The 24,970-nt window shown below is 40.0% G+C and overlaps 1 protein-coding gene across 6 annotated transcripts in view; it reads right to left on the reverse strand.

Annotated features, from left to right (window-relative positions):
- Nucleotides 1–24,970, reverse strand: part of macf1a (microtubule actin crosslinking factor 1a) — a 247,530-nt gene that overhangs the window by 135,432 nt on the left and 87,128 nt on the right. For 5 of the 6 annotated variants that reach the window (XM_062436570.1, XM_062436569.1, XM_062436574.1 and 2 more), the window contains one exon: nt 4,425–4,486. In XM_062436570.1, coding sequence (XP_062292554.1) covers nt 4,425–4,486 — 62 coding nt within the window. Of the gene's footprint in view, nt 1–4,424; nt 4,487–7,442; nt 7,870–24,970 lie in introns of those variants that run through there. The other variant, XM_062436571.1, reaches the window with a different exon arrangement.

The raw sequence follows: 24,970 nt of genomic DNA on the forward strand, positions 1-24,970 counted from the left end.
ACTCACTCTGTGAATGTTTTATGTGTCGCATGTGTTTTTATTTATTTTTTATTTTTTTCCTTTTAGAAGCAATTATTTATCATTATTATTATTATTATTATTATTGTTGTTTTCTGGCACATTTAAGTATTGCATTTCAATTTCGTTGTACAATGACAATAAAGACATTCTACATATTCTATTTTATTTGTTTACATTTCCCTGTGATGATTTTACCGTTTCAGTGAACTGATGTCATTTTATAAAATTAAGCTTTTTCTAAAATTGTTAAATATCATTATCACAAGTGTTTGGTAACCACATACTCTCCAGTATGGGTCGGGCCCAACTAGTCTGTGCTTTAAAAATACATTTAAAATGACTACACAGCACTTGTAGAGAAACATAACAGAAGAAGTGAAAATATAAGCAGAGGAAAACGGAGTTCTTGTTTTACAAGCAGAGCTTGACAGTCTACTCCGTCGTCAGCACGTCTAAACTTTAAAGTCAGTGCTGACAGAAACATTTGCTCATGTGTTAGTCATCTCAATCCCTGCTGCTGTGTAGGTTTTGTGGCTCATTAGAGTTCCCTAAACACACGCAATAAATAAAAACAAAGAGAGACAGATGACGTGTGGTTAAACATCTCGTTATCCGACTCTTTATTTATAAGGAAAACCTGCGTCTGACTTCTGAATCTGCTGCTACTGGATTTATCCTGACTGTGTCAACACGCTGCTGCTGAGGGCAAAGGGTGGCAACTGCATGCCGGCAGGTAACCGGGAGGCCGGTGTTGACATCGGCCTGTGTTTGCACTATGCACACACACACACACACACACACACACACACACACACACACACACACACACACACACACACACACACACACACACACACACACACACACACACACACACACACACACACACACACACACACACACACACACACACACACACACACACACACACACACACACACACACACACACACACACACACAGAGACAGAGAAACACACACCTGTTGATACACTGCACACCTGAGCAGCCAAAAAAAACATACCAGACATTTCTCACACACACACACACAGCAAAAAAGGAAACGTGATGTCACTCAATAGGAAGCTTTTCATCTTTGTCTCTTTTCTTTTTCTCCAATGTCATTTTTTTTTCTATTTGTCTCATTTGCTTTTTTTCTGGTCAGTCTTTCTTTCTTTCTTTCTTTCTTTCTTTCTTTCTTTCTTTCTTTCTTTCTTTCTTTCTTTCTTTCTTTCTTTCTTTCTTTCTTTCTTTCTTTCTTTCTTTCTTTCTTTCTGTGTTTGCCTGTAAATCCCTGCTGGTAGGGCGGGGAGGTTTATAAAATCAACAGTCCTGGCTCAGAGTCAATAGATGATGTCGAGCACACAGCTATTTCACTCTGTTCTCTATTTAAGGGAGAACAGTGTGTCTCTCTCTCTCTTTTTTGAAATATGACTTCTTTAGCAACACTGCTTCATCCAACGGCAGCAGATATTTCAACACAACCAGTTTTCTTTCTCCCCCCCTCCCTCTCTCCTCTAGGCTATCCATCTTTTTTTATGTCATCCTCCTCCTCTCTTTCTCTTTCGTCCTCTTCCACTAATCCCACCGTCTCATTTCATCATAGTGAAAAAGTTCAATAGTCATTTAAACAGTAGCCTGACTGTGTAAACGCCCTCTGTGTGACTGTTAATGGCTGACAGCGTGCAGCAGCGTGTAGGGAGCAGCAGCTGTTTGTGAAGCTTTACGCCACCTGGACGCCATCACAGCTTTACAGTTTTGATTCCCCGTCCACATTTTTATGCTGAAACTATTCAAATGCAGCTGCTTCTCTCTGTGTGTCATTTATGGCTGATTGATTTTGTTAGGTTTTTTCTATTAAATATCAGAAAAACATTAAAAAATGAACATCACAATAATCAGGAACTCAATTTTGCATCTTCAGATTTGTTGTTTTGTGTCATCAGACAGTCCAAAACACAAAACTATTACATTTATAGTCATGTAAAAGGAAAAAAAAAAAGGAAAAACATCTTATATTTGAGAAGCTGGAACAAACAAATGTCTGGTATTTTTCATCTTATAAAGATTTATATACAAAAATATAAAAATAAATAAATTACTTAAACAATATTCCAGCATTACTCTGTACTTATTCCCCTTTCTCATAACGATTATTGACATCAATTCATTTTCAAACGTATTTTCTATCTATTCTTGATCAAGTAATCAGTTGGTCTGTAAAACGTTAAGAAATTGTGAAAAATTCCATGTTAACATATTTTTTTGGTCCAATCAACAAACCATAATCTAAATATTTCCATTTTACAATCATAGAAAACAGAGAAAAAAATCTGCTAATATTCATATTTCACATTGAATGTTTTCTTTATAAATGATCAAACTGCTTATTCATTATTAAAATAGTCACAAACTGATATTCTGCTGCTCAGTTATTCAGCTTTTAATTTCAGCTCCGCTCTTACATAATAGAAAGCACAAACGACCTCACATCACAGATTAATAGGCCTCTAAACATTTCCAGCACAAAAAAAAAAAAAAAAAAAAAATCCTCCCGTCTCTCGCTGTGCTCTCACTCTCCATCTCTGACCTACATTTCCAGGCTGTGGGTGTCTGGCGGTGCCGGCTGATATAGAGTTACATGTACAGGCGGCCACTGTGACGACAGTTGCTTCAGAGTTATGGGGTCAGACAGACGTTTCATTCTCGGGTCATGTGATAGAAATACCTCACACCACCACCTGTGTGTGTGTGTGTGGGTGTGTGTGTGTGTGTGTGTGGGGGGGGGGGGGGGGGGGCACATAGAATACATACTGTACTTGTATGTGTGGTATGTGTACATGTGTGCAGATGTGTCACTGTGAAGGATTTATACAGCTGTGTGTGACCAACGGCAAACATCCAATAGCTAATATTTAAAACTGTGTCACACGTCTTTGTCCTCTACTTCAAGTGTTTGATTTGGCATGTTGGGCGAATATTTTGATATTATATAAAGACTAACTCATATTATTATCAGTTGTAGGGAGTAACTAGTTCCATTTAACGGCGTTATGTAATTTAATTACTAAATAAATGTAACTGTTATCCATTACAGTTTGGCTCAAGAGGATTTTTTCCTCATTTTTTAATATTTATCATGTTACTGAATACATATAATGCTGCTTTTAAAGTCTATGAAATCCATATTTTTTTTATATTTTGTCCATAAATCATGATGTGGGCTTATTTGGAGCACACATGAGTTAAATGGTGTCACAGTACCAGTTAAGCCCATGCCTGACTTAACTTTTTTCATAAAATATCTTTATTTTATATTCTAAAATCTACATGAACTAATGAATACATTTTCAAATGAGAGATAAATGTTGCTTTATAAGAAATGATCTCCCTTATAAATCATGTCAGTATCCATGGTAACACCTGAACTTAGATTTTGGTGCTTAATGGGAACATTTACCCTAACAGCTGAAAACATTGGTTAGAAAATTAGAAAAGTAATCAAATGTAATAAGTTACATTACTTTGATTAAGGTATTGAAATAGTTACATTACTTATTACATTTTAAATAGAGTAACTAGTAATCTGTAACCTATTACATTTCCAAAGTAACCTTCCTGACCCTGATTAGTATGCATTGTTTTCTTTGCTGTGAACTCTACATTTTATTTACATTCACATTTAATTCATTCAAACGTTCCTGTTAATCAATCATTTAAATATCTGCATCCCAGTAAACATTTTTAAACTCAGAAATCACGATTAAATATTCATTCGAGGCTCTTATTCAGTGTATCCACCACTTTGCTTCCCCGGCTAAACATGAAGAGTTGGAAGACTCATGGAAGAGTTGGAAGAGTTGCCAGAGACAGTTTAACAAGCTGTAACTTTAGAGTCATTACTAACAGTGATAAAGCGAAGCGGGTGCAGACATCCAGACAGACGGTCACATCAGCACAGGACTGATGGAACCACAGTGTCTCAGATACTGTCTTTACTGCATGGAGCTAACACTGTGCTGAAATGGATGACGACAGATGCAATAGATAGGAACTCCTGATGCAGACAATAGAAATTCATCTTTTTTCAAGGATGCAAAAAAGGCTTTTTTTGAAGGTGTTATTCTGCTCCTACTCAATCTAAGACATACAGTCCAATTCCTTTATAAGTGGAGATCCTTCTGCTCATTTGGCAAAGCTTATAATTGACTTGTTCCCCAATAAATTATATTTTAGACAATATATGAATTCATAGCACATTTCTAATTAACATTTATATGATATTGTCTTTACATGGTATGAAAAAGCCCTTTGAGATGCATGTGCTTAATAAAGGATTATAACAAGTTTGGGAGTTTAAACCTTACACAAACAAACAAACAAACTGAACCCAGTGACAGTTACCTTGATGAGATGTTTGTTGACCCATTTTGTGAAGGTTTTCTTCTGCACTCTGTCCCGCTCATCTGAGGAAATAAAGAAACACGTTTTAATGAAATCATCCAAATACAGCATTAGCACAGTTTCATTACTTTGCTGTTTAATGTGGAAAGCCAGGAAACACAAACACAAACACACACATATATCGCATACATATAAATATAAATCCAGACAGACAGAGATGGTGCTGGTTGACGTTTTACAGTTGGCTTCTGTTAAACTGATTTATTACACATGGATTTATGTATTTGCTTTGATTTATGAATAACAATTTGGAAGAGTTTCCCCATGTGAAGCTGTTCTCTTTCTCTCTCTCACACACACATAAACAAACACACACACACACACACACGCGTCCTTAATGGCTTAGAGGAACCTTATTGGATCACTCCCTCTAATCCTTTTTGTTAACACGACCTTTGATTTTGGTAAACTCAATAAAAAACACAAACATGACCCACAAGCAAGTGCTGCTGACCACAAGTCAAGCATGAGGTCTGTACACACAGTACACAAGTATGCACAATACACACACAAAAGCACACCACGACTTCCAATAATAATAATGATTATAATAATAATAATGCATCGTTTATACAAGAAATGCAGCTCATGGTGCTTTACAACAAAAGAAAAAGGCAAGAAAAGGACATAAAAGCATGTAAAAAAAAAGAAATTATGTAATATAAGTTGGAAAATAAAACCCTCTTGATGACATAAAGTGTAATACATAGGATGTGTGCTTTAGAGGTGGCCATTTGAGACTCAGGGAAATATTTCAGCCTGTGTACACATATCTAGAAGGTGACTCAACGTGTAGCTCTGCTTGTGTTTATCGAGCGGAGACGTGATGTAAAGCAGTGCGAGATTTGAGTCGTTCTCTGAGTTCATGGACAACAACTCGAGTTCCTTTTCTGATAAGAAACCCTCCGAGTCTACAAACATGACCTCTTCACTATCAACTTTACTATCAGCTTGACTTGAAACTCAGGTTTAAGCAATGAAACTCAAAAAGCTGCTTGTTAACTTGACTGAAAAAGGGGCTTTCTCCTTCTCTTTGTTAGTATATTCTCCTCCTCCTCCGTTAGTCTATCTGAGTTTCTGTCTGTTCTGTGGTCCTTCACTGAGGTGTGATCTGCAGCCAGGCAGAGCTCCAGGCTGCGTCCTCCACAGGCCAGAGGAGTGAGGCATCCAGGCCAGGAATAGAGCCTGATGCTCAGCTACAACTGTGTTATCTTCCCTCCCACCTCACCACCATCTCTTCCTCCACCTCCTCTTCCTCTTCTTCCTCCACACTAACGGAGCCTCTCTTCCTCTTCAGCTTCTCTCTCTATCTGGGAAAAATGACACAGACCCTTCTCTCTTTCCTTTTTCCCTTCCTGCCATTATCTTAAATATCTTGACTTCCTGCTGGATGGATAGTAGACTAGAACGCCTTTAGTCAACATAAGGAAATTTAAAAATACATAATGATAGCTACATAGTTCAACAAATGTCTTAATTACAGTAGAACCAGTTTATAGAAACACAAATGCAGCTTTCCAGCACAAAACACAGACTATAAACTTCATTTATCACCACTGGCACCAAAATCTGAGATGAAAAAATCTATTTTATAGTAAAATATCCATAATATCCTCATTGTTTCCACTATCATGTCTTTAATTTAATCTATTTCTAACTTTAAAACCTGTTGTCAATATTGACTTATTTCATATCGCTGCTGTAGTTGGAAAAACTTGCAAGTAAGGGCAATGAAAAAGTGATAAGATAAGACTATAGCACAGGGCAGGATTTTCCCTCCAGTCGGTCAAACTGATTCAGCCGCAGCCAATCAGAGAGCACGACGTAGGTACTTCCCTTCCTTGCCCGTTGTTTATTGGTTGCCATAGAGAAGCTATAACGGAGAGAGAAGCCATGTGGGGAGATAGACGGTATCACTTCCTCCTTTAGTGCTTTTAAGATCTGGTTATCTCTCAGTTGTTTTCTCACACTCACACCTACCAATACACACACACACACACACACACACACACACACACACACACACACAAAAACACATCCACGCCCTCCGACAGATTTCCACAGAACCTCTAAAACAGGCCTGACACCTTTGACCAGTCCAGCTCCCAATCTAGAAAGGATTTTGGAAGAGGAAGTTTGATTTGGGGATTAAGTGGGTCAAAAGTCTCCATTGGATAAAAGTCATGGTCAATCTCGACTGGCCATTAACACACATACACACACACACGTTCACACACTGAAGGATTTACACAGAGGGTAAAGCCCACAGGGAAAAGAACACACATTTCAACACACTGTTGCAAAATAGTTTCACCACTGCAACACACAACACGCCTCTATTCCAAAAAAACCTGCCGGATTAGCCGAGCTAGTGAAATATTCAGGCTTTTAAAGTGTTACTCTTTTATCTATGTGTTAACTACGCTCATCACCACGCCTGTGAAGACTCATCAGGTTCATGTAGGCGGAGAAAATAGATCCTTGTGAGTTATCTTAAACATCATCATTATTATTATTATTATTGTTATTATTACAAAAGAGACGAGGGAGTTGAGGAATGTTAGTGACAGCTACAGAAAGGCACTCATTTATTTACAGAGGAGGACATTGTTCAGACATTGTACACACCCCTCTCTCTTTCTCTCCCTCTGTGCTATCCAAACACAGAGTCACACATACACACACACCACACACACACCACACATTACAACATATATAAAAAACACAGATGCACTGAAACCCACACTGTGTTTAATGGAGACCACATTAAGCACAACTCTCACCGCTCTGTGTGTGTGTGTGTGTGCTCTCAAATAGGAAGTGATCAAACACACGTGCTGCACGCTGACAGCATGTAAACAACGCTGCTGTGGGGCTACTCCACGGACACACACACGCACGCACGCACACACACACACACACACACACACACACACACAGACAGAGATGGACACTGACCTGCACAGCACATGAGCGAGTACAGGTGAGCGTTGAGATGACACTCGTTCCTGTAGTCGGGCCACATGTTTGTAGTCATGTAGTGTTATCCCTTGCTTTCCTTTCCTTCCTCTAATCAGAGAGGCTTCATTTGATGCATTTAATCCAAATCCAAAAGGCAAAAGTCAGATAATTATAGCAGTTAAAGACGTCTTTGGCAACAACAACGACCTGTGAGCTGAATCAGGAGGATGAGAGAGAGCTTGCTGGGAGAGCGTCGGCAGGTACGAATCAGTCTCTACTCTTCTCTTCTATTCTTCTTTTGCTTTTTATACATATATAGATATATATCTGTGATTCACCCGTTCCCTCTCTCCTCGAATCTTGCGGTGGCTGCCATGTCAGCTCTCAGTCCTCTTGGCTCTCTCTCCCTCTCTCCCTCTCTCTCTCTCTCTCTGTGTGTCCCTTGCACTCTTTCCCCCCCTCGTAGCAGTTGCTCTCACACGTGTGTCAAAGTCAGCGGCGGCTCCTCCCACTCAGTCCTAAAAAGGGACTGCCTCCCTCCTCCTCTCCTCTCCTCTCGCTCTCTCCTCTCTCTGTTTACTGCCTCACCTCAGTTCTACTTCCTCACCAGTCTGTGGCACACTCTCTCTCTCTCTCTTTCTTTCTATCTTTCTTTCTCACTCATTCTCTTTCCAGGCCACGACAGACGGTCTTGTCCTCAGAGGGCAGCTGACAGAGGCTCTGCAGAGCTACAGGGGTGCTCGCTCTCTTCATCTTTTTTCTATCTTTTTCCTTCTGCATTGCCGCTTTAGCTCCACAGGTAAGCAACTCTCCTCCAGTGGGTCAGTTTCTTTTCTTTCTTTAAGTGTACTTCATGGACTGAAGAGTTATTTTTGAAATAAATCTAAAATTTCTGTGTTTCTGTGCAGGATATCAAAGCAGCTCTTATTTATTCTGCAGAGAGGTCATTAAAAACAACAAGCTCCAGCGATATCCATTTTAGATGATGTAATCCAGTCTTGTATTCAAAAACACTCAATATGGCTTGTTTTTCCACACTTATGCAACACACACATACACACACTTTGTTTTTTCTTTCTAGTTCAAGCTGACAAAAGCCAGATGCAGCAGCTCTGCGATATCTGCATCTCCTCAATTTCCTCGCCTTATCCCTTTCTCTCTGTGTTCCCTTTTCCTAAAAGAGGCAAAGACAAACTTACAAGCTTTGTTTTATAAAAAGAGAAGACAACCCCGAAGGCTTCTCTGCCCCCGGTGCTGTCGGCTGCGTAGCTTCTTGAAGACTGAGATGGACTTTACTCTCATCAGGAGAAGCCTGGTTGTCTAATTCAATACAGAAAAGGAAACAAGCCCGAGCAGAGCCATTCATGTTGTTAGTGCGTGAATCTGTGTGTGTAGAACAGTGATGGAAGATCATGGAGGCGAACGTAATCAAATAAAACTGTGGTCCTATTCTGGCTTTGGTCCAGATTTGTGCTTTTCAGGCAGTCAGTAGTGAAATGAGTCTTTAACTCACACTGCCTCTGTGTCCTTTCACAGCTAAACAGCCTGAACTCATCTTTTTATAAAACCTCTGCCTCTGTCTTCCCTCCTTGCTTGTCTGATGCGGTCTCTCAAAATAGCTCAGTGGTCCGAGACAGCGCCGACGCACTTTTGAATCATTTCTGCTCAGTCATGTTAAAAATAGAAAAAAAATAGAGCCAAGAAAATCAGCAGCGTGGAAGCGATGAGTCTGCACAGGGGCTAAAAGCTGAGCTACGACGCCTTAGCCAAATAAACAGTCCCTGTGGAGGTCATGTGACCAGGCCAGGAAGTGAGTGGTGACATCCAATAATATGACAGCAGCTCCTGACTCTTGAAGCAGGTGTGTGGAGTGTGTACGATTACACACAGAGATACACACACACACACCTGAGGAGGCGAGACAGTGACTCACACACACATTCCCAACAAGCTCAGACGTAGGGACACAAGCTCCTCCCTCTTCTTCTTCCTATCCTCCTGTTTCCTCCTCTTTCGTCATCACTCCATCTCCAGCTCCTCTTCTTCTCTGCTCCCCTCTCTTCCTGCCTTCAGATTCCTCCTCTCCTCCGAGCCTCCACGGAGAACCGTGACTCTCTCTCCATCTCTAAAGGGACCATCCACACTAAAAATACCAGACGGAGCTTACGTCCTCTAATACCATGCAGCGTGCTTATCCCTCGCTCCCTCGCTCCCTCCTTCTTCTCTCCCCCCCACCTCCCTCTAATCTCCCTCGTTCTCTTCCCTCTGGCTCTCGACTTCCGGTGTGTTCTGGCCTTTTCCTCTTGTGATTAAATTAAAATTAAAAGTGGGAGGGATGTTTCCACGTGTCCTCTTTTCTTCCCTTCTTCTTCTTCATCTCTGTTAGTAAATCATGTCATCCATATTCCCTCTATTCCTCCTCCTCTTCTTTCGCTTTCCCTTTCTTTTTTGGGTTTCTCTTTCAAGCCAGGCTGGTTCCCAGGGTTCATTCATCCTCCTCTGTGGTGACACTCAGAGGTTGGCAGCAGCCTCATTCTTTCCTTTCCTTTCCGCTTCTTATCCATTTTTTCCCCTCCTCCTCTCTCGGTTACCAACGCTGCATGTTAAATATTTGTCAAACAGGACAAACTCCCACCACATCTGAAAATCAGCTGACCGGAGGAAGCTATGTTTTTTTGTTTTGTTTTTTTTGCACATTGAATATTTTCTTTTATACATCCAAACGTTCTTTCTCTCCCTCCTTTGGTAGATAATATGTCCCACTTACACACTAACCAGCTGCCCAAGTAGCCAGAAGCACAGTCATCAGATTAGCAGTAGATTCAATCTGCCCTCCTGTGGCAACACAAGAGAGACACCGTATGGCTCAAATGAAGCCAGTGTTAATATATTACACCAACTCCTGATGATATACTGTATCATATACAATATATATACAGTATATATATGGGTCAATGACGGGTTTTTAGTGTCCATGTGGTTTAGTCAAATTTAAAATGGTGCAAAATGTCATTTCAAATAAACAAAACCAACATAAAACCAACAAAAATACAAAATGTGCATTTTAACAAACCTGATGCTGCTTTTAAAACTATTTTAAAGATATTTTTGAATTGCTCATCTTGCCAACTTTTATTTGTCACATCAGCATTAAAGTTTATTAGAGTAAAACTACACTGATTTGACATTAAACACAACAGCAAACCCTTGAAACAGGAAAAAACAATAACAACAAAAGCAGGTGAACTCCAGCCAGCTGATCTGTGATGTAAGTGAAGGTAATTCAGGGTCAGCTGCGGCTTTGTTAGTGACACACATCTAAATTAAGACCTAAGGTTTCCGGTTCAAACTAGACCTGACCTCAAGAGTTTGATCACAGAAGTTTAGTTACAATGAACTACGATGAAGTTTAACATCAATTTTTTATTTTGCACTTGTTTCATGAGCCATTTATCATCTTTAAACTCTGCCTAACTTTTGACTTGTGACTTTAAAATGTGATTAGAGAATAATCTTGGAGCTTTCTGCATGATGGGACAGGCTGTGTTGTATTTAAAGGTCAGAGTGTGGTTGAGAACAAGGCGTGGTGAATTCACGGAAAGTGTGAACCACTGTCATTTACATGTTGTGTAAACTGAGACCTCATCATGTACTGTACAAATGCTGATGATACACACCCACACACACCCTGCCATGCCTGACTGACCACTGCCACTGACAAAAATAAGGTCCACACACACACACACAGCAGCTGCATTACACATCTGTTCCCGACCTGGAGACAAGAGCAAACAAGCAAATAAACACGAAACTCAAGCTTTACTTTTGAGTAAACTCCCCTCTCTAAATCACTCATATGAGCACTTCCCTAAACCATTTCACTCATTACAAGATAAGCACACACACTCTTTTTCACACACAGACACACACACACACACACACACACACACACACACACACAGACACACACACACACACACACACACACACACACTTACTTCTATAAGAGTTTTAAAAGGGAGTGTTTTTTTAGAGGCTCTAAAGATGAAGGATGATATATTTCTTTAAGGATTATGAAACCACCTGAGGCAAATTTGCGATATTGAGCTATACAAATAAAAAAAGCAGGTTTGTCTTCACTTAAATCAACTTTATGAAGTAATAGTTTTATCTACTCATAATTCAAGCAGTGAAGAAGATTTAGGAGGACAGAAAACACAAGCTGTCAGGTATCCTGGTGCATAAATGAAAGATAGTGGACACTCAACTGACCATTTAACTGTACGTGAACAACATGTAAGGCTGTTTTAAAACTTAAAGTATATTAATATTTCTCTTAATAGCACTCTCTGCAAGCCTTAATCTCCCTCTTCCCTCTTTAATTAAATGTATCCCTCTCTTCTCTCTCTCATCACAGCTGAATCCTCTGCCTTCTCTCTACTGATCGACCTCATTGATCTGCACCGTTACGTCATGTCGGATCGTTCTCCCTCTGGTGAATTAAACCGATCATGCATTAAGATCAAATTAAACACATGTCCTTAACATAAAAGTTGACCATGAGGACGAGCCTAAAATGTGAGGAAAACCAGCACTGCAATATAAGCTCCTGAGCAAATTTACATCAGGATTATTTAGACTCCACAGAGTGTAAACAGCCACGTCAGCGAGTTACATGATGAATATCTGTATCTGGCTGTATAAAAAGAGAATTAGTGTTAAAGCTAAACTGCAAGAGCCAAGAGGAATTTGTTTAATGCTTGAAAAATGTGGAGTTACGTCAGTGTTTACCATTAACGATGAATAATTAGACACATGACTGAACTGAGCAGCTTATTGGCAGCACAGTGGCTCGTTTATTTGGTGCACGGTGGAGTGTGTACATTAGAAAGCAGCCAGAGACTCACACTCGAAACTTATCTCCAAGCTTCGATTACATGAATGTAAAGGAAATGATTCACTAAGTCTTTGAAATGCAACCGCCTGAGTCGACTAAGAGCCAAATATGGAAGACCGAGCTCCACTGACTCATAAGAGGAGAAACAGATGAGATAAAAACCACACAGTCCTACAGCACAAATGTAAAAAAAAAAAAACTTTAGAAGCACTGTCTGACTTTTAACAGGAGGTTGAAACAGGAGACACCTATCTGCTCTTTACAGCACGACGTCTTTTACATTCCACACAAGCTAAAATAGAAAATGAACTTCGAGGTGACACAGATGCTGCTAAGAGAGCGAGCTAGCAGGAGCAATGGGGGGGGGGGGCATTTTTAGCATCGAGCTAACCACAAACATGTTGGCAACGCGTGTTTGTGGATGGGGATCGTTTAAATGGAGAAGCTGACACGGACAAGCGAGGTCGACCATTGGGGAAAATGACAAAGCAGAAGAGGCGGAGCTTAAGCAGGAAGCGCGTGGATGCTTAATGTCCAATCTTCCTGTCCTCTTTCCATCAGAGCGGAGAGATAAATTACAAGCTTCAGTCGGTCACACAGAAGCCAAAAAGAGATGTTTAGTCTACTTCTCTTTGAGCAGCAGCTGGATGGAAACATTTCATTTTTACAAGTTTTACCTTCTCCTTCTTCTAAAGGGGGTGTCCCTCGCCGGCGTCTGCGGTAAAACCAAAATCCTGCTGCTGTTAAGAAATGAGCAGCCACCACCAGGATGGGCGTAATGACTGCCGGGTCTGTAAGAAAGTCCATCTTCTCTTCTCACTAACTTATGACTTAAAACTTCCCCAAAAAAAAGGCAAACTATCATTAAAGTGACCAAAAAAACCTCCAAAAAGAGACTTTAGTGCAGCTCTAAAGACTGAAAGCTTCCAGGTAAAGTCATAAAACAAGCTGCATCCATGAAGGAGAGTTTGTTTTTTAAAATGTAAGTCGACTAAATCGTGAAGATCCTCCTTCTCCTTTCACTTCTTCTATTATGACACCAGACAAAAAGCATTCATCCCTTTCTTTTCTCCAGCATCTATCTACTTTCAGCACATAACTACTGAGACTAAAAACTTAACTCTGAGTCCTTCTCTCCATTCACATGCCCTCCCTCTTTCTCTCCCCCCCACCTTCAAGCCTCTCTCTCTTTCTCTCTCTCTCTCTCAACCTCGCTCGCTCTCTGACACTCTAACAGTGAATTCCTTTCCCCTGAAACAAGCGACCAGACTGTAGCCGTTGCTCAGTGCACCGTTAGAAAAAATGGTAAATAAAAAAGAAATAAGGCTAAACAGACGGAAATGTGTGTGTGTGTGTGTGTGTGTGTGTGTGTGTGTGTGTGTGTGTGTGTGTGTGTGTGTGTGTGTGTGTGTGTGTGGTTGCCTAACACACTCTCTTAAGGAAACCGCATGGGACATACCCACACACTCCTCTTCCTGTGCATAGATATGTGTAATTCAGCTCAACGTTAAAGTCATTTAAGAATTGCACCTGAACGCATCACATTACCCTTTTGATATATGGTTGCATGCACACTTGTTGCACTTGCATGTGTGTGTGTTTAAATTTTGCGCACATACTGGAAGCAGTTTGTGGTTGGTGTGTATTTGTGTGTTTACCTCGGTTGCTATGAGTGAGCAATGCATCCTGGCTGTGATATTTATTAATAGCTATCTTTGAATGATGTCAACTAACGGCGTGTTCAAATGCTTCAGACAGAAGGGGGATGTACGATCAAGGTACTGATTGTGTGTGTGTGTGTTCATGTGTGTGTGTGTGTGTGTGTGTGTGTGTGTGTGTGTGTGTGCGTCCATGTGAGAGACAGAGACATTACGGCGTGAGTCAGCATGATTCAGGCTGCAGACTGGAAAGCAGGGGGTCTTAGAGTTACTCTCACCTCGCAGAGAATCGTGTTGGGGTGGGTGCATGTGTGTGTGTGTGTGTGTGTGTGTGTGCATGTTATCAAGCCTGCTCTGAAAAGCCACTGATATTTTAGTCCTAGCAACCTCGAGACCAAACAATAAATACACAACGATCAATCTGATGACATTTGATTAATGACAGAGGAAAACTGCAGCTCCAAACTCTGCTGCCTAATTACCTAAAAGTGCTACAAGCTGCAGAGTTTAAACACATTATCAACCATAAAAAAACCTAAATTTACTTTAAATTGGCATTTTGAGGATGCATGAGCAAGAAAAATATAATTAGAGAATAATCATGTAACTTGGCGGTCACGCAGATTTAATTTAGACCCTCCCAGTGGACATGTGGAGAATGCAGTGATGGGTTTCTTTCCTATTAGTCATTTTCCAATTATCATTATTAGTAGATGACACATGGAGTGATAGAGTAATGGAGTAATGGAGATGTGATGATAATAATGCCAAGAGACTACATTACCCAATCTCCCATCTGTCCTACAATCACCAAACTATGACGTAATGGGAAGTGAGCCTTGAAATGGGCGTGTATATATTTTAAAAAAAAGGATGGAACGTGCAAAAAAAAACATATTAAATAATAAAAAAGTGAGGGTAGCAGACAGTGATTTAGAGAGAAATAAGGAACAAACTGAGAAAAGATCAATGAGGAAACTTTAACAATCACATGTGTCTTGTGTCTTGTGGTAAACAGTGTGCTGCCGCCACAGTGGGGCAGAAGAGACCAACATGTGTGTGTGTGTGTGTTCGACTCGCAGTAACACTCAAACCACTGACGGCTCTCACTACAGGAGCCACATGTAACACCATGTAACAACTCATCTCTGTGTCACATTATCTCTTATTTATGTTTACTTTATTTCATTAACATTTTGATCACTTATTTTCTCTCGTGTGCATTGATGTACATTTTTCACTTTATAATTTGTTCTTTACTTTTGTTCCTTTTCTTTAAGCTGTCCTCTGTCTACACCTGTTCTGTCTTATTATCAGCTTGTCAATCACCTGTGAAGCACTTTGAACTCCATTAAACTGTATAAAAGGTGTTATATTAATAAAGTTTGATTGATGAAGTCCTTCTTACTGACAGAATAGTTTCCACTGTACTTTTACCTTCTGATTTATATCTAGCAGCTTTATCTACTTCCTTTAACAACAGCTTTATGATATCTGTTAAATAAGCTCATAATATTAAAGGTATATTTAGAGCTGCAAGGATTACTTGATTTACTGATCAGTCAATAGACAGACAACTTAATAACCAGCAATCATTTTGAGTCATTTTTTCAAGTTCATACTCTTCTTAAATGAAATATTTAGAGCTGCAAGGATTAGTTGATTTATTGATAATTACATTGACAGAAAACTTGATCATCCACAATCATTTTGAGTCATTTTTTAAGAAATAATCTCCATATTCACTGATTTCAACTTCTCAAATATGAATCTTTTCTGGTTTATTTAGTATTAAATGATAATAAACTAAATATCTTTACATTGTGCACTGTTGGTTGGGACAAAAGACGACATTTGACAAACAGAGATTGACTTGTTTTCTTCCATTTTTGACTTTTTCTACTTTAATTTTTAGACCAAACGACTAATAAATGTTTCACATCATTATTCAGAGTTTTATCAGCTCTGTTAAACACAAAGCTCTCCTCTTGAGCTCACCTTTTCACATGCTATTTCAACATATTGCACAGTCGTATGTATCAAAGTCAACTTCACAACATGCATAGAAACCGATTTTGTTTCAAACATACAAGGCGAAGCTATCTAAAATATTCTTCTCATATCCACAGACTTGTCACATTGTATGTAGACTGCACACTGGCTGAATTTAAAGCTGTGTGTGTATCTTCCTCTGTGCATGTATGTGTGTGTGTGTCTGTGTGTGTGTGTGTATGTCAGCTTTCAGAGGTCAAGAGGTCAGGGGTCCAATCTCCTGTCCCCGTTTGCAGAAAACTGCTGCGTCTGGAAACTTAAAACCCATCGGAAAAAATACAATGGGGGCGTCAACAAAGCCACGCTACAGTATGAGCTCAGCACCACGGGGAGGAAAGAGAAGAAGAAAGAAAGAAAGATGAGAAGAAAAATAAATGAATAAATAAAAGATTGAAGAGTGTGGGAAGTAACGAGGGAGACGAGAAGAAGGAAAGAGAGAAAGAGCGAGCGAGCAAAAGAGAGAGAGAGAGAGAGAGACTACAGTGTTATTGTAAGGCTTGCTGTCGTATTGGCTGTTTGTGTTGGAGAGTGAATGAATGACTCTTTTCATTCAGATATCAGAGAGAGAAATCTCACACTGAAAGAGAGAGGATGACAAAAAACACACACACACAATAACACACACCAAAACACACACACCAAAACACACAGCCTTCTGTGACTGATGTGTACAGTCTCCCTACTGTCTCTGCTTTCACTATATTAGCATAATATAATCCATCTCATTCCAACCAAAAACAAATCATAGTGCCTTTAAAGGGTCTATATGATGCTTTATGTCTTGCAGGTTACTCTCATGCATGTGTCACCCCCGTCCCCTTCTCCCCCTTCCCCCCCTTCCCCCTCCCCCTCCTCCCAGTGTGGCTCGATCCTCCCAGTCAGCATCCTTTACATAGATAGGCTGGACACCAGCAAGGTCACCCAGACACACAAACAGAGCTGTGTACAAGCACACACACACATATATATATACACACACACATATAATATATATATATACACACACACACACACACACACACACACACACACACACACACACACACACACACACCAACACACACACACACGACACACACACACACACACACACACACACACACACACACACACACACACACACACACACACACACACACACACACACACACACACACACACACACACAGCACACACACACGCCTCCTCGTGATAATACGGTAACCTATAAACGCCCGTCTTTGCATACAGAGAGATGTGAGCAGGCAGAACCAAAAACTGCATCTGAATATTCAAATAATCTGCAGGACCGTCGCACAGAAGAACATCGTTCACACCGAGGCTGCATCACAAAAAACAAACCATAACATCATGACTGTTTTCTGTCTTAAAGTTGATATTTTATCTTCTAAATAATCTAAATTAAATGTATCTGGCTACTGTTTCTAACTCTGACGAATGACAACATGAGATAAGTAGTCAAGTAGTCAATATAAAGCTAAAGGTGGTATGGACTCTTTTATTTCTACTATATATATGTATGTATATATATGTTATATTAAGCTTTATGTCATAAATACAATATTTAAAACCTTTAAAATTTGAGCAGAGTATCAAATATTAGTCCCAAATATTAAAAACTGCCAAGTGCTCTGTTGAATATTTGGTCAGATTCTCAGTCTAACTAACTAAGACTAGAAAAAAGTGTTTTGTTGAAAATCAGGATTATTTTCATCAAAGTGAGACATCAACAAAATGTGTAATTTTTAAAGTGAGGTGACTCTGGTGTTCATGTTTTTTAACATCCAGCCCTACTTAACAAGATAAGTACCAGAGTCTCCCAGCTGTGTGAGGTCTATGCCAACTACAGAAGGAAACAGGAAAAATAATAGATTGTTGAAGGACAGCAGGGATGGAGGGAGCCTTGGACTTTCATCTCTATGACACTTCAACAAAAATCACATCAGCTCCCCTGTGTCGCATCCCTTCAGTTTCCTCCTGTCTGCAAAAACTGAATTTGATTACATCTGCATTTAATCGGCGTGTGTATAAACAAATAGTGTTAAAATAGCAGAAATGCAAATATTCAAAAGTCAAGAGTGAGGTTGCCAATTTTTCTAGGTTTATCTGATCAACAATAAAAAAGTAAAACACGGAAAAAGCAGCAAATCTTTACGTTTGAGAGTCCAAAATCTGTAAATAATTGACATTTTTACTCGATAAATGCCTCAAACGATTGGGGGCAATTCATTTTCTGCCAATCTACCAAATGATTATTGTTCCAGCACTTTATGTAACTATTGTTCCCTTCTGCATCACAGCACAAACATTGACAGCGATCGCTCTGTGCTGACGATAAGATCTTCTTTCATCAGATGTAATTATGTAAAACATCCTCTTTTATTTAAACAACGTAATGCCTCAATCATCCCTTATGAAAACATACTACAACAAATAAAGCCCTGCTTCTAAATCTGCTGGAATAAAGCTCTAACTCAGTGCTTTTATTTGTGAATTCATAATTTTAAAAAAAGCTATTCTGAGAGTCCGCTCTCTGCACAGCTGCATGTGGTGTGACTGCCAGACATCACCGCTGCCTGCCAGCCTCCCACACTGTTCCCCGGCAGCTGTGTGACCTCTGACCTTCCCGCTGGGCGAAAGGATGCAGAAACACTTCCTGTCTCTGCAAAAAGAAGTCCTGACCTGCCATTCTGGAGCAGAGTTAGACATGATAGCGTATACACAGAGAATAAGATGGGTGTAGATGAGAGGAAGTGGATCCCAGTGCATATTTTGATGATATATATCCATCAGCAGTAGCAGAGAGAGAGCAGAGAGATGCACCTGGCTGTTAAATACTTTGTGGGATCCTAAAACAATAAAAGCGATGCAGTTGTAATTCGGTTTAGGGCACGATGACAAATTAGTCGGTATAAAGTCTGCAGAGGGGAAAAAAAGTTGGATGCTACTTTGAAATGCATCCTAACTTTTGAGGCCAACTTAGAGACATACGCAGCGCTCCTGAAGTATCAGACTCAGCAGTTAGGGGGCAGACTGGGTCCAGTTACAGAGCAGCAGGGGCTCATGTTGCACCCCTTTTTTTTTCAACATCTTATCACACTCAAAACCAACAAAGAAAGTGTTGTATCACACTTTGATCCTCGTTCAGTGAAGTTAAATTGACATTATCTCCTGTGTGTGATGTCCAAACCTTTGAAACTCTTAATTTTGGTTAAATTTTGGCGTCTATTTCTTAATATTATGAGTAACCAGACTTACAGGAGGGAGGAAGACAACATGGAATTTACAATTAACTCAGACTGTTAAGCTGTATCCAGACAAAATGGATTTGGCAGCACTGGGTCAAAGAGACGTGAGTAATCATCTTCAGACTGTTATTAATTATTCAGGCATGACTAATCACGCCACGAGGAGGGACGCTGTAATCAATGATGCTGATCGAGGCTTCGCCGACAGCCCACAATAAATGATATCAGACATTTATGAAGGTTTTAAACTTTGCATATGGTCTCAATAACAAACTTGTGAAGCACAACTCATTCATAAACACCTCGTCAGGCACGAGTAATCCTTAATGAAGCTTTCAGAGAGCAGAAAGGTTGTTTTTTTTTTGTTTCTATGAGGAGAAAAAACTATTAAAAAAACACTATATAATGGTCCAATGTTAAATAAAACAGGAGAAACTATTTCAACAAATTATACTAAATGTGAAGAATTAATATTTTTGACATAATTTGAAACCATTTTTCTACATTTGAAAGAAGGAAAAAAAACATTTAACCTTTTAGTCAGAAATTTGACAACTTATCCTAATGTGACCCCGAATATACAAAAAAAATGGAAATATTTTAACAACTTTTTCTCTAAAAATGTTTTAGAAGCTTATTATGAGGGGATATTGAGGGGAAAAAAAGCCTGAATATGAACAGTATGTAAAGGTTAAGTTCGTCAAATTTCAGGCTAAAAGAAAAGAATGGGTTCTTTTGTGTCACAGAGGCTTATATAAAGACCTGATTATTTAGAAGTTATGATACTTTTTTTTGTTAAAATGATGTCAGTTCCGTCTCTAAGAGTTACTTTTTTATCCACTTCTGCAGGCAACGCTGTGTCCACTCTGTTACCTCCTGTGGTGTCTTAGAGTGGGATGAAACCCTCTAAAGCTCCAGTGATGCTACTGCTGACAGGTAAGTAAGTTATGTTTTGACATGTGGGGGAACTGAGGCAGATCGCTACAACCCATCCTAAACAGAGAGAGAGAGAGAGAGGGGAGAGGGAGAGGAGAGGAGAGAGAGTGAGAGAGAGGACGAGAGAGAGAGAGAGAGAGAGAGAGAGAGAGAGAGAGGAGAGAGAGAGAGAGAGAGAGAGGAGAGAGAGAGAGAGAGTCAGACCAGCGATACTCCGAGATGCCATTAAAAGATTAGAGGACAGAGGAGGATGAAACGAGAAGAGGATAGAGGACGAGGCCTCCAGATAAACAAGCGATGGTGGATTAACAAGAGTTGACTTGAGGACACACAACTACACACACACACACACACACACACACACACACAAACAGGGGTGGCAGACAATCACTTAGGAGACGAGGAAGGAGACGAGAAGGAGAAAAGTGGGGAAGTTGACCCATCCGGAGGAGAAGTTTAACGAGCCGCCGCTTCGACCCGTAGCTCCAAGAGATGACATTTATCTTGTGAAAAGCTTCCTCCTCCTCCCTCCCTCCTCCCTCCTCCTCCTCCTCATCTCTCCATCAGCAGCTCAGTGTTTATTAAACAGAAAGTGTATAAACCAGTCCGCCTTTACATTCCTTTCTCACCCAGCAAACAGTGATCTGACAACATTTCATCAAAAGCTGGTTTTTATATGTCTCCAACTCGTTTCAGGAAGTGACAGAGAGACAGAGGGGGTGGGGGGGGGGTTCTGAGTTGAAGCTCTGAGGTCAAGAGAGAGAAATGAGGAAAAACTCTTCAGGCCAGTACATTTAAACTTTGGGACATGAACTGGGTCAGATCATGCTCCGCTGCTGCTGCTGAGGCCCAAAATGTCAAGAGAGAGCAACTGTGTTTTCTAGGAGCCTGAATTCCTGCACAGCGAAATTAAATTACTTGCAGGAGAAAACAGGAAAAGTTTCTAGGCCTACACACACCCAAGAATACACACACACACACCCAAGAATATACACACACACACTACACACACACACACACAGTAGTGCCAAAGCTCTTGTTTTCAGATAACAAAGAGCGATTACTCCTGTCCTTTACTCTCCCAAGGCTGCAAAATGAAAGAAAAGAACAAAGACTCACAAGTTCAACATCTACGCTCTTTTGCTCCCCTGAGACCAAAACTCCCAACACAAATAGATTATTTCAGCCTAATAAAAAAACACTTAAATATCAATAGTTATGGTTATAAACGGTTATAGAAAGTAAAAAAGACACCTCCTACCACTGATTTTAAAGCTTTTTATGGCTTTTTATTCAACTTGTTTTATATTCATAATCATTACAAGAAAGAACGTCACAAAGAAAAGACAGAAAGATAATGTCAAATGTAGTTATTTAATTTGATTATTTTTTAAATAATATTAAGCAAATATGATTCATATGAGTGTTTTCTGATACACCTCAACATTTAAGGTAAAGATACGGTTACATTTAAGTTACTAATACTATAAAAACTACTGTTACATTTGACTAACATGGAGGTTTATTTACAGCCCATTTAATTAGGTGACCTAATAACATAGTGATATTGCATCCAATCTACCGCATTACATTTGATTTGTTCTTTACTTATTTCTAACGCGGTCCATTTAACGCCCATCCATCCGCCCCGCCAGCGTCCCACAGGTGTAATGATGCAGTGATATCACCACATCTTTGCTGCTATAAACATATTCAATAAACAACCACAGCTATAATTTCTTATGGTAGTTATTTACACACGGCTGCACGAGGTCACCTGTTTGGTAAGATTTTAATATCAGCTGTTATCTTAACTGTTTCTGATGATTGGCAGTACACGGTCACGGTTCATTTGTCCGTATGATGGGAGCGAGTTTGGTTTGCTCTGTATGCAGCATACACACACACACACACACACACACACACACACACACACACACACACACACACACCACACACACACACACACACACACCACACACACACACACACACACACACACACACACACACACACACACACACACACACACACACACACAACACACACACACACACACACACACACACACACACACACACACTGAGCTAGGCTGGATTTATCTGAGCAATAAAGCAGCGTGATCTTTGTGACCTGACTATCGCTGCTTCACTCTCGGGCCGTCAAGATTCAGGATCAACATGAAAACAAGAGATGTCGACCCCGAGAGCGTTAACTTCCGGTCAAAACCCTCCGCAGGGGTGAAGGCTAAAGATCATGTTTATCTGCACGTGTGTAAGTAGGTCACTTTAAGTACAAAATGTTGATTTTAACCCTAAAATTGCCTAAAAGTTTGGCCACATTCACACAAAATACTTCCTTGTTTCAACAGAAGAAACTGAGAGTAAAAGAATAAAGAGAAGCAGTGTAAGAGCTGCCACGCATGGATGGATTGTGGGAAAGGAGGGAGGGGACGGACGTAAAGAGAGAGAGAAAGGGAGGATGAAGCGTTAGATTTATGACCTCGTGAGAAAAAAAAAGAAGCTAGATCCAAACTTTTTAGGGCCTTAGTTAGTTAATCACAGGTTAATGAGCAGAGAGGAGAAGGAGAGAGAGAAGAGTCTCTCACTGGGAGCCTATAGAGAAGAAAGAGAGAGAGAGAGAGAGGAAGAGAGAGAGAGAGAGAGAGAGAGGAGAGAGAGAGAGAGAGAGAGAGAGAGAGAGAGAGAGAGAGAGAGAGAGAGAGAGAGAGAGAGAGAGAGAGAGAGAGAGAGGCACAAAAAACAAAAGACAGAATAGAGGATGAATGGAGTGGAAAGAAGAAAAATTACACTTTTATTGAGATGAATTGAAGACATGGTACCGGAAAAGACTAAAAAAAAACATAAACAAGGGGAGAAAAGTGGTTGTTTTGTAGGGTTGAGGGTTATGTGTGTGTGCATGGCATTAAAGAGGCTGAGATAAGGACGGATAACACAAAGTCAAAGTCCAAGAGGAAAGAAAAGCAAGAGATAGATGGTGAGAGTAAGTGATGACATGTGAAAGTGAAAGAAAGAAAGAAAGAAAAATAATGAACACATGTGAGAAGACAGAAGAGTTGAAAGCAGTGTGGCAGCGGGGGAGTGACAAGAGAGAAACAGAAAGAAAAGAAAGTGAAAGATATGAAGAAAAACAGACAAAAGAGAAGTGAATTTCTTAGTGGAAACCCCCAGTTTGGTTTTAATGGGAAAAACTCCACTTTTTATAATTAATGTTTCACTTCCAAGAGTTAAAATCGTTCCTCTTTTTTAGCTTTTTTAATATTATTTTGGTTTCTAGCTCGAAAGAAAAAAGATGATGAGATATCAGAAATCTACTAAAAACAATAGTTTTGACATTTTGGGAAATACTTATTTGCCTTCTTGCCAACAGACTCTCATTTTTGCACCATAAATATGTGCCTGACTATTTTCAGCCTTACAGAGAAGTTAAAGAGGACATAACATGCATATTTCCATGTCTACTAGAATATTTTTGCATGATTTACAGCTCAAATAACTTCTTTTTTTAATCTTATACTGGCTTTTTATGCAGCCACTCAGTTCAGCCTCTGTGTAATAACAGGCCGGTTTAGCTCCTTGATTTGAAATATGCAAGTGGACAACGTGAACCAATGAAACAGCCTTAGCAACGACCTTAGCAACAAAGACTACAGCCCTAATGCTTGACTTGCAGGGGAGCATTTTTACTTACTGTACGTCGCCACAAGTTTAAGAGCTTTGACAATGTTTGACACACAGATTCAGCTTTATAACAGTAAGAGAGGAGTCTCATACTTCCCATCCAAGTCCTGGTATTAGTATTAGTTGTATTAGGATTTCACCTCTTTTTTTTGCTCTTTACCCGAAATATAAACTTCTCAAATACGGCTGTACAAGTTCAAGCTTGATAACGCGAACCCATGGCAAAGCCTTAGCAACGACCTTAGCAACAAAGACTACAGCCCTAATTTTTGAATTGCAGGGAGTATTTTTTACTTACTGTACATCGCCACAAGTTTAGGAGCTTTGACTATGTTTCACAGCATTATAACAGTATATAAATAAGAGAAGAGTATCATTTGTCTCATCCATCTCAAGTCTTGGCAAGAAAGTCAATAAGCTAAAAATCTTGCACCTTTCCTTTAAGAAATATATGAAATAGGATTTATATTGGATTTATTTGAAAAAAATGTATCTTTTAAGCCTATTTTTAGGGCTCAAATAAAAAAATGCATGTTTTGTTCAATTCCCATCCTTGCCCTCTCTGTAGACTTCCTCTAAAGGGATTTAAACCCCCGACCCTGATTGTTTTAGTGCCTTGCTTTTTACTGCACGTCTCCAGAGTTGAGAATGAAACCGAGATCGTAAAGAGGAATCGGGGAGGAGGTGTGTTTGTGAGAGCCGGGTGGGGGGAGAAAGAGCGTCGAGACATCTATAGGGTCGTGAGAGAGAGACGAAGATGAAGACGACGAAGAAAAAAACACTTAGACGATGAGGTCAGCGGACGGGAGAAAAAGGGTAAAGGGAGAAAAGACAAAAAGTGAGGGAATGAAAAGGGGCAGGGGCAAAGAATGTGAAGAGTGTACACAAATACAGGGGACCCGAACACATAACCACGGTAACCAGGCCCTCAATTTTAACCCAGCTGTTCTCGTTGCCATGGACACCTCTCAATTAGGGAACCTCCCCTCCACCCCTCCACCCCTCCGCACCCTGTCCCATCCTCTGGCCTTTC

Source organism: Scomber scombrus, chromosome 16, assembly GCF_963691925.1.
Source record: "Scomber scombrus chromosome 16, fScoSco1.1, whole genome shotgun sequence".
NCBI lineage: Eukaryota > Metazoa > Chordata > Actinopteri > Scombriformes > Scombridae > Scomber > Scomber scombrus.